The 11,160-nt window shown below is 43.3% G+C and overlaps 1 protein-coding gene across 1 annotated transcript in view; it reads left to right on the top strand.

The window, feature by feature from the left end:
- Positions 1-2,769: 2,769 nt before the first annotated feature.
- The window catches only part of LOC109476558, an 8,679-nt gene continuing 288 nt past the window's right edge, over positions 2,770-11,160 (top strand). The window contains exons 1-13 of the mRNA XM_019777578.1: positions 2,770-3,205; positions 3,942-4,058; positions 4,969-5,227; positions 5,492-5,643; positions 6,145-6,366; positions 7,050-7,238; positions 7,462-7,589; positions 7,859-7,903; positions 8,041-8,150; positions 8,673-8,860; positions 9,779-10,096; positions 10,540-10,672; positions 10,970-11,157. Of these exons, the coding sequence (XP_019633137.1) occupies positions 2,770-3,205; positions 3,942-4,058; positions 4,969-5,227; positions 5,492-5,643; positions 6,145-6,366; positions 7,050-7,238; positions 7,462-7,589; positions 7,859-7,903; positions 8,041-8,150; positions 8,673-8,860; positions 9,779-10,096; positions 10,540-10,672; positions 10,970-11,157 (2,485 nt within the window). The remainder of the gene's footprint in view (positions 3,206-3,941; positions 4,059-4,968; positions 5,228-5,491; positions 5,644-6,144; positions 6,367-7,049; positions 7,239-7,461; positions 7,590-7,858; positions 7,904-8,040; positions 8,151-8,672; positions 8,861-9,778; positions 10,097-10,539; positions 10,673-10,969; positions 11,158-11,160) is intronic.

Below are 11,160 nucleotides of genomic sequence, written 5' to 3' on the forward strand. Positions count from 1 at the left end.
CCACAGGCCACCGCAAGTACGACTGTGGAGAACAGCACCCCACAGGCCACCACAGGTACGACTGTGGAGAACAGCACCCCACAGGCCCCCGCAAGTACGACTGTGGAGAACAGCACCCCACAGATCCCCGCAAGTACGACTGTGGAGAACAGCACCCCACAGGCCATCACAGGTATTTCACAGTACATTTATTAGTGACTACTTTGGTTTGCCACATTGTCACACATTTTATCCGCCTTAAAAGTTTGTTTAATAAAGTTACATGTTGTACCAGGGGACTCACAGAAGATCATCTTCCCCGGTCCAAGAAGCATCGATGACTATGCCAGGATGGAGACCACATTGTCTGAGGACTTATCAAGCTTTACCCTCTGTGTGCACATGCGCTCCAACATGGATTCCAGCAATGACATAAACTTGGTCAGCTACGCGGTACCAGAACACGACAACGAGCTTCTCTTAAATGTTGAAGGTGGATTTTTAGTAAGTATACAATCTCTTTCGATATTTCGCTTCTGCTGTCTATTGCTTGCTTATGCTGGATATACTAACTGATGTAACTTATGTCATTTTATTCAGTTATTCGTACAAAGCAGCATCCGAATGGCAGACCCACCCGTTTGGGACGGTGAGTGGCACGCCGTCTGCACTACCTGGCGCAGCAGTGATGGAGCCTGGCAGCTGTACGCTGACGGCATGCTGAGGGCTTCAGGCTCGGGGTTTGGAGTGGGAGGAAGAGTGCGCAGAGGCGGAACATGGATCCTCGGACAGGAACAAGACGTAGTCGGTGGGGGATTCGATGCAGACCAGTCATTCATCGGAGAGCTGTCGGAAGTGAACCTCTGGGACCGCGTGCTATCTCCAGCCGAAATAGGAGCGAACTGTAGTTACCATGGCAACGTGATTGACTGGGATACAACTAACATCAGAGTCTTCGGACAGGCCAGCAGGGCTGAGTATCCATGCGGTAAGTAGTACATGCGCATTAACACATGATATTCTTTACGGCTTTACAGGACCTGCACATGTATGGGAACACGTAAATGTGTCTTAAGCTACGGTCACAACCGGCCGTACGTACTTCTGCGTGCTGTCTACGTGCAAAAACGTGGGCAAACATAGGACATTCGTGCGTGGTGAGTACCACCTCCGTACGGAATTCTACAAATTTTGGAGCACGCAGACACGCCGTAGACCTTTAAGTGCATGTAAAACTTTTTTCTATGTGCGGTCTGCGGATTCACCACCCGTGCGTGCGAGTACGTGCGAGTACGTGCGACGCGCGTGCCCCGTACGTGCCGTACGGAAGAAGCACGTGTAAATACGGCGTTCTTACGGTAAAGTTGCAATCGCACAGAGATCGTACGTTGTAAGCACGTATACAACTCACCACTTGCGCAACGTACGATGAACGCAGCCGCTCGCGGCCAGACGTGGCGTGCAGACCCCACTCTTACACATTGCGCAACCGTGCAAGTGACGTGCGAGTGACGTGCGTCGCCGTTACTCCGTTTTCAGAAAAACGTAGCAGACGTAACCTCCCAAAAACGTACGGACAAAACGCACGTACGGCGGGTTGTGACCGAGGCTTTAGACAAGCTTTTAAGCACCAAGGAAAGACCCATAATTGTCAATCTGCACAGTATTTTATTCTGCCTTTTAAAGGCTACGCAATTTGGAACTAAAATACTAATAAAAATCAGTGCATCTGAACAGATAGTTTAGATGATTTAAGGAAACCTGCCAAAAAGTAGAAATTATGAAGGTAACATGTGATATATGCTTGCAGAAATTAGGCCTGGTAATTAAAGCAGATGACAATTATATACATGTAATTCTAAGTCTTCTAAGTCTAAGACTTCCTGGTCAGGCTTCAAAAAATTTGTCCGTAATACTTTGCACTGTGTGTGTGTGTGGGGAGGGGGGCATCTATTGATACTGTGTATGCATCCATAAAATTGTATCGACTTTTCCTGCCTATAGAGGCCTACGTCATATTTTGAATGTTGGCCACAGTCAAATGACATCAGTTTCTCTTTTTCTTTTGCAAAACCCAGAAAGGTCAATGGTACGCTGATGTCATCCATTACAATTACTTGCTGTGGACTTAGGTTATACATTGTGAGGAAGGGAGACGAAAACAAAAAACACAAAAGCATTTGTTTGTTGACAGAAGCAGTTTAATTAATAGGGCTACTAAATACATGAACACATGTAATTGACTTCCACTCATTCCAACAGCGACCCCTATCCACTTTGGAAAGCCATTGTCTTCTTGACAACTGTGCTAAAACGTCCGCATGTGAGGGTGGGAAGACCGTGCTTTGCTAGGATAAAACATTGTGGTTTTGACCTATTTTCTGTTATCACCGTATAGTAATCCCTACATCGCGCTTAACGACTGTGGAGAACAGCACCCCACATGCTCCCGCAAGTACGACTGTGGAGAACAGCACCCCGCAGGTCCCCGCAAGTACGACTGTGGAGAACAGCACCCCACAGGTCCCCGCAAGTACGACTGTGGAGAACAGCACCCCACAGGCCCCCGCAAGTACGACTGTGGAGCGAAGCACGATCAACATACCATCCTCTGGTAGGAAGTAATCTTTCCTTAGCTTTCTACTCAACTTCAACCTTTAGTCCCTTTAGTGCCCCTGAAGCTTCGGTCATGACCCTTTCCAGGGATAAGGCTTCAAACCTTGCAATTGAGCTTTTTGTTTCTTGTTGAGGGCTTTAAAGTCGCTTATAACATTGACGGTGTCACGCGACATGAATTTTTTTGCTATGAAGTCTGAAGAATGTCATGTTTTTGTAGAGTGTCCACCTGGCTACACTGCAGACAAAGCTTCATGCTTCAAGGCGTACAACCAAGACAAGACCTACAGTCAGGCCAGACAGGTGTGTGCAGCGGACGGGGGACTCCTCGCCATGCCGAAGGACAGAGAGGTGGACAACTTCTTGAGGGACCTCAAGAACGCCGTGGATCCCAACTCTCCTTTCTGGTTCGGCCTGAACAATCAGAACGGAGAGGAAGGGTGGGCGTGGGAAGATGGGACTCCATACAGCACAACCGTACACTGGACTGGATGGCAGCCGGGTGAACCTGACAACAACGGAGGAGAACAATGTGTAAACCACTTCGGGACCGGATGGAACGATGCGCCGTGCTCGTCTGCTCACAAGTTCATCTGCCAGCTGAATGAGGGTATGCCATTTAGCGTTGTATGGTTACACATAATTACGTTTTTATTACTTATGATTAGACGTCTATACGTTATCATGCTTCATTGTTACGCTTTTGCCCTGGTGGAAGAGAGAAGATGAATAAAATGAAGGAACCCTAGGCCTTTATACATGTATAATTATACGCCAGGTTTAAAAGTTCCGATGTGCCTCTCTCGGTGCAAATTAATGTGAATGAGAACGAAATGTGTCAACTTTTTTACACTTTTTGGTCTTTTCAAACTTTACAGTATTGCCTGGTTCAAAACACCCATGCTTTATTGCCGATGGATCATAATCGAAATAGGGACGCATTTAAAATTGCATGTCTTGATCTTACATTAGGACGATACAAAAGTAACGTCCCTTATTTCTTAACAAAGTAAGTTAAATACCAACCCTAGTTCATTGCAAAAAGTGTCAAAATATGACGCCTTATAAGTGTAAATTTGAAGGGTTAAAAACACAGCTGTTAGCAAAGTTTACACTAATTTTTGTAGTCTGTTACGGTATTGCAAACTAAATAAGGCCTCGTATAGGATGTTTTAGCACCAAACATAAATGTCAGAAATGTGACATAATTTCACAGATATTTTGAAAAATAGACTGCAAGCGAATCGCATACACACGGGGATTTTTTTTTTAATTTGAAATATTTCAATCTTAGTTTGACATAAATGTTACATGATGTCCCTCTAACAGACTGATTCCTTACACAGCGGTCCAATGCCCCCTCGGGTACTTCCGGTGCGGACACGGACATGCCTGCACCCTGACCTGGAGGCGGTGTGACGGGAGGACGGACTGTTCGGACGGGAGTGACGAGGACGGTTGTGGTAAGTTGCGAAAATGATTTCATCACGTTGGTAGAATATAGAATATTGAGATTTTTTCCTGCACATCCCGTGATTCTCTCTTACCTTGCTTAAGACTAAATGACTGTAGACTGTAAGACTAAATGAAGAATCGTGGAGAGAATGAAGAACACAAATAAAACAACAGTTAAGTTATTAAATAGTTAATGACATGTGATGCCAAAATGGTCATTCGCTGTTTTGAGTAAATGTGGTCAATGAAGAGAGGCTGTATTTTTCTAGCATTTTTTTCTAATTCATTTAAACGTTGGGCAGATTTCTGAATGAATAATTATTTTAATATTTTGCCAGTGCATTCCGATTCGATACGGGGCTAGCAAGTATACCGAGCCCCATGGATGATCGAAATGCACCGAGGCTAATGCTGTGGTCACATTTCCAAACCGGCGTCCAGCCGGGCAATCTTATACGACAAAAAGTGTGATACAAAAAGACGAGAGAACATAAGGAAGTTGATAGAATAATAATGGGAACTTTTTGCGTGCATTATTGATATCAATTGTTGATTTGTCGTTAATCAAAACAGCCCGGCCGGGCCCGGGTTGGAAATGTGACCTCAGCATAAGTGCCAAAATGCGGATTTGAATTGTAAAATGAAATCATAGTTGTAAATATATAGTAGAGGGATTTATTAATCAAGCTGGTCGACATCTCGCACACGCACTCCTCAAGCCGGCCGGCATCTCGCACACTCACTCCTCAAGCCGGCCGACATCTCGCACACTCACTCCTCAAGCCGGCCGACATCTCGCACACTCACTCCTCAAGCCGGCCGACATCTCGCACACTCACTCCTCAAGCCGGCCGATATCTCGCACACGCACTCCTCAAGCCGGCCGATATCTCACACACGCGCTTGTTGTAATTTCAGAGTGCCTGCCGATTCCTGGGGATTTCAACCTCGGCATCAGGCTAGCGATGCTGCCCAATCAGCTGGGTCACACGACGTTTCAGGAGATACGAAATTCCTCTGCCATGGACCTGCTCAGTTCGGCGAGCAACACAAAGGACCGACACCCTGAGTTCCAGGAGTTTGCGTCTACAGTCATCTTTCCGCGTTGTTTTGTCTGCGAAGAGAAAATCACCAACTTCTCTTCGTCTCTACATGCCAACAACACCACTCCGTGCGCGTGAGTCAAACATGCGGAGAAAGATTCAAATGATTTTGTACATTTACATAAATTAACATTGCTTACAGGGTTGAATTTTTAGAAATTAGTAGCTATCACTTGCATATCTATTTTGAATATCGCAACATCGTAACGTTTGCGCTTAGGTTTTATTGATTTGCTCTATTGTTTTAGAGTTTTGATGTTGATGGTGGACGGTAACGAATATCAGTTATTAGAAATGTCCTTTTATCGGTCGGTTCTAACTATGCCTATGTTTTGTAGAAACACAACACTGCTACCGTGCCGATCGTGGTGTGAGGAAGTCCTGAACATGGCTGATGCAGAAATAAAGAGCCGGTTCCCTACATGTGACTTGTTTTCGCCACCACAACACCGCTGTTGGAACCCTGAACCAGAAAAGAGGAACAACGAAGGTAAGGGTTAATCTCTTACTTTCCACGAGAAGTAGCAGCTGATATTGTTATGTGCCATTCAAAATTTACCATTCCCTACACGTATTATAACATTATTATACTGATATGAATCTTTTTTGCATGTTATTTTCCAGGTGGGCTAAATGCACAGATGTGACCAAATGTGATCGAGAGGATAAAAATAGTATTGCATACTGAAACGCTACATTCTAATGCTTAGTGCTAGGAGACTTTATATAATATCAATACTATATACTACCTATTATCTACTACTAGTTGCCCTTTCTTCTCTCTTATTACATAGTTTGTCTACTGTACATTCGTTTTTGCATGACATCAAATGTTTAAACGTGTCCTGCTTATGCTGTAATTGCATGCAACGCTACATGTTACAGATATGACAGCTTTGGTGAGTTTGGCTCATATTCATAACAGAAGAGATGCGTCATTTCGTACATTAATAGGATAAATTGCTCATATATGACCGTTTCTCTTCCACAGTTTGCTTCCACGGTAACGGCATGAACTACCGTGGTGCATGGAGTACCACCAAATCCGGGGCAGGGTGTGTGAACTGGTCCGCTGCGCAGGCTGACTTCTACAGGATCGAGTACCCCTGGGCCGACATAAACAACAACTACTGCCGTAACCCTGCCGGTCTGGAGCGGCCATTTTGTCTGCTGGAAGATGGCAGCCAGCAGGAATGTGACGTCATTCCGTGCAGTAAGTTGTCATGTCAAAATGGCGGAAATATTGTGAACCATTCCATGTTCCTAGCACCCAACTGTGTTACCAAATACACAGACTTTCCTCTCAGATCATGCATGCGTCTATGTTTTTAGTTCAGCTTTCATTTTTACGCAAGAGGGAATATTCTATCACGCAGCTACTAAACAAATGATACAGTGACCATTTTTACCATTATTCCTACATGCCTGTCTACTTACCTGTTCAGTCCAGAAGTTGGTCCTTTGCTCCTGACCATATGGTATCTATGCGGACTGTGTGCAGTACGGTCGCAAGATATATCTTTAGGTCCCCTTTGTCAATCTTTCACCCAGGTGTGAATTTGTACATAAATTCGGTTGGGGGAAACCTGCGACAGTTCCACAATACGTTTGTGGAGCAAATATGTTATGGCTTATATCCATCATGTGTATTATGTAATTATTTGTTATTATCATTGTTAAATTAATTCGTATGTGATTTTAACCCGATTGTACACCCTGCATCAATTCAGCACTGTAGAGGGCTGCGATTGCACGGGTAATATTTGGCCAGTTGACCGTTATTTATCATCATTACTATCATAGTACAAGTCCAACACTTTGCATGAATTATTGCCATATAAGGATGGCTGCATTACCTCACCACTGTACATTTTTTTATTAACTTATAACACCCAGATGCAGACGGCTGCTGGGACATGGGACCTCCAAACTACGGCAGCAGAAGCCCTGTGAAGAGGTTCTACTACGTGGGAGAAAGAGTCGCCTTCACCTGCAACGAGGGGTATTCCCTCAAGTTCGGGTATACCAGCGAAGTGAGATGCAATGAAGGAGGCATCTGGCAATATGACAAGCCCAGTTGTACAGGTGATTTTGATGGTGTCTTTAAGTTAGTTAATTCTGCACTTTGTACAGTTAATGAAGTTCAAAACAGCAATTTAAATTGAATATAGTATTCAAAACATATCAAATCGAATCAACAAATAAATTTTTTTTCATGATTTTTAAACTGCCAATCTATCTGAAAGCTTACAGTTTACTTCGTTGCTGTAGATGAATTCCTAACAATAGCCATGTATTTTCTTCTCAGTGAATATCAAGGGTAGGCTGGAAGAGGATGTACTCGTTGTGTACATTCCAAACCTGGCACCCGAGACGGAGAACCATACCCGGCCCGTAATCAGCTTTAACGGATCTATAGAACTGATCGTGGACTTGGTACGTTTTAGTATGACTTGAAGAGGGACATATCAGTGGGGTCTTGCAGACATGCTCTATGGTTGGGAAGGGGTGCAACGGGCAGAAAAACAAAACAAACAAAAAAAGACATTACGGAGGACAATGACGACCAATCCTAATGTTATTCATTAGAATGTAGCGATGATGATGAAGTTTCAGTATCTGTAACACATTTCACATATTTTTGGTTTATGACAAATAGACAACTCATGAACGTCATAAAACAGATGCTTTAACTTTTCTTCCAGGAGGAAAAGAAGGAGCTGCTGGTTGCCTCTTTAGTCATCGACTTCGTAAGTTGACAGGGTTATAAAATTTCTAGGCGATAAAGAAAGTATGCCATAAATTTGTCTTTAAGAGCATTAAAACCCTTTCATGACTTTTTCCTTCCAGTTGTAATCTTAACAACAATATATTATTATCTTCCCAGACATGGCAGGACAGCCGGCTGAGCTGGGATCCAAAGTACTACCACAACATTTCGAGTTTTAGCGTCCCGGGCAGCAGCATCTGGACCCCTACACTTACTCTGAAGAGGAAGTATGTAGTTTCTTGTATAACTACTATTGACTCATGCTAACTTTATTAGATATCGTCTCACTGGTAGAAGCAATTTTAATCTTGTTGTACCAAACATTTCAAGATTTTACCTTAGCGCAATATAAGAATATGAACAATATCTGTAACGATACGGGGGAGGGATGCTGTGACTTGTTTCCTCGGGTTGTTGGATAGTTGGAAATAATATTCAAAGAAAAATCAAACTCTACTACTGAATAAATAACGGAAATAACGTCCAGGCGTTTCGAGTGACATTCACTCTTCTTCAGCGTCACTAAATAAACTAAGAGCACAAAACTAATCACATGTGAAGGAACTGAAGCAGTTGAAGAGGACAAAAAATCGAAAGGGTCACTATTATGTAAATGAGGAAAGTGTAGCTTCTATGGTAAGGCTTAACCGTAGGAACTGCTACTTCCCTTGGGCGGTGTCAGGACGGGGTTTAATGTACTCGAGTGTACATCAACAAGAAGTGATGAAACCCTGTTGATTCCTCCCCAGCGCTGATCCTTTGTACCAAGGCCTACCAAAGGACGTACCGGTCCGGGTTAGCAGCAATGGCCAGATAACCTGGAGGGTAGAAACCCTGACCACCACCGTGTGTGATGCAGACCCCTTCTACTTCCCTGCCGACACCATGGAATGCGCCATCTGTTTCTCTGCATCCTCTGCAACTGAGCAAACCATCGGTAAGTCCTAGGAAGAAAATGTTGTGTTTCCTGTTTCTCCACCGACACCGAGAAAAAGAAACCTAAATTTTTCGACCTTTTCTAGTTCCATAATCTGATAGATGACTGAAATTTATTGCTCGACAGTTGTACATCGTACAATGTATGGCAATACTGACTACTAGTATTATGAACGTAAACGGCGTATGACATGATGTGCGTTAGACGTTGCTATCTGTTACAATACTTTAATTCTGAAACTGCAGGAGTATTTGTTGAAAAAAAAATTGAAGGAAGATAACTCAAAAACCGGTTGACGTATTGTCGTGATTTTTGGTATGTAGGTAGTTGAAGTGATGCTTGACATAATCAAATGGCAATTATGCAAATCAGGAGCTAATTTTTGTGATGCACTACATATACATTGGCCTAAGCACGTAGATATGAAGTCGGGAGATGACATAGATAGATTAAAAAAGCCTGTGTTCGTCTTTGGGAAAGGTTCATTAGCTTTACATGTCATTGAATGAGTAAATAAACGTTGTACAGTCGGTTTTACAACATTAACCATAATATAAGTGTCCTAATGCCAGTTGTGTTATGTACATTAAATAAGTTGGATTACTAAAGTAGAGGCCGTTTCGTTAAGAACAAAGATGTGTTCTGAAACTTGACGAGAAGTAGCAGAGTCCATATCCACGTTTGGACACGCATCCCTGTCGTTACACCACAATATGACAAGTAAGTAGTTAACCCTTGTGAAGGTAGCTGGAACGTCAGCAAAGAAAGTAAAAAAAAATGAAATCCTTTTTTTTTTATCCTTGTCACTAGTATCTTAAAGTTTCTACTTTTGGCACACCTCACTAACTCTCATTGTACGGTACAAATTAGCGTCACTCAGTGATAATGTGTTGTTTTGGGATGATATGTTGAACACAGAATGCCGAGAGGGAAGTCTCTGTAACGTCCTGTCTACTGCACGTCAGGAGGGCGAATGGTATCGGAAGGACATGTTCTTCTCAAAAGGTAACACGGAGGCGTGCTTCACTGTTCAGCTGGAGAGGATCCCGCTGTTCCACATCGCCACTACTGTTGGACCCTGCGTCATCCTGGTGGTGCTGATGACCATCACCTTCGTCATGCCCATCGACAGGGGAGACCGGATCTCCTTCGGAGTGACCATTCTCCTTTCCATGGTCGTGACTCTCGTGTTTGTCACGGATGTTCTGCCTGTCAAGGGGGCACTGCCGTTTTTCGGTGAGTTATAGTGGATATGACATAACTGTGTTGCAATTGTTTTCATTTTTTTAAAATTACTTTTGACAACTATTAGTGAACAAACAAAAAATTGTTTTAGATTTGATTCCTTAAGTATTTTGGCGACCGGAAACAAAAGCCAACGTGTTCCCTTAGCCACATTCCTCAGGGCCTTACTGAACTCTGCTGAGGTCGTGATCAAAAAATTTAATTTTTCAGTGACCAATTTCTGATAAAGATATGGAACATTTCAGTATTTTTTTATATTCCAGAAACATTCCGGTAACTTCTTATATTCCTGGTACATTCCAGTAACTGTTTATATTCCCGGAATATTCCGGTAACTGTTTATATTCCCGGAACATTCTGGTAACTGTTTCTATCCCTGGAACATTCGAGTAACTGTTTATATTCCCGGAACATTCCTAAATGGAATGATACAGCCACGCTGATTGTCGTGTGGATGGCGCTGATGGGAGTTTTCCTCTTCATCACCATGATCGTCATCACCATCCACGACAGGGAGGGGAGTCTGTCTCCTAGGGCGAAGACGTTCTTTCTCTGCTACATGGCGAAGTAGGTGTAGTTCATAATTATATTACAATAAAGATAATAGTTCTTATCTTGAGAAATTCAACCTGATATTTTTGGTTGACTACGTTTTATTTAATATTTTTTCATTGCACATTAGGTAAACATGTAATTGAACATTAGAACATATATATTGGCTCTCTGTCTATGTTTATACATGTATATGATTCTAAAAGAGAGATATTTGCAATAGTTGAGATCACGGTAAATGATGGCAGACATAAGTGAGAAACATTCGCATCATCATCATTTTGACTTCCTTCTTTTTGATGATTATGAAAGGTTCCTCCTGCTCGGAGACCTGACAGTGAAGGAGGCTGCAGGTGAAGATGATGAGACTGGCCCGAACGGCTTTCTGACCGATGACATGGCAGAGGTGGACGTAGAAAGCCCGGCTAATCTCCGTGAGACAACCCGCCAGCCTCCCGTGTCGCCCGCGCCGCCCGCGAGCCTGGAAGTCGCCGGCTTCCGTG

The sequence above is a fragment of the Branchiostoma belcheri genome, unplaced genomic scaffold (assembly GCF_001625305.1).
Source record: "Branchiostoma belcheri isolate BF01 breed outbred unplaced genomic scaffold, Haploidv18h27 scaffold1, whole genome shotgun sequence".
NCBI lineage: Eukaryota > Metazoa > Chordata > Leptocardii > Amphioxiformes > Branchiostomatidae > Branchiostoma > Branchiostoma belcheri.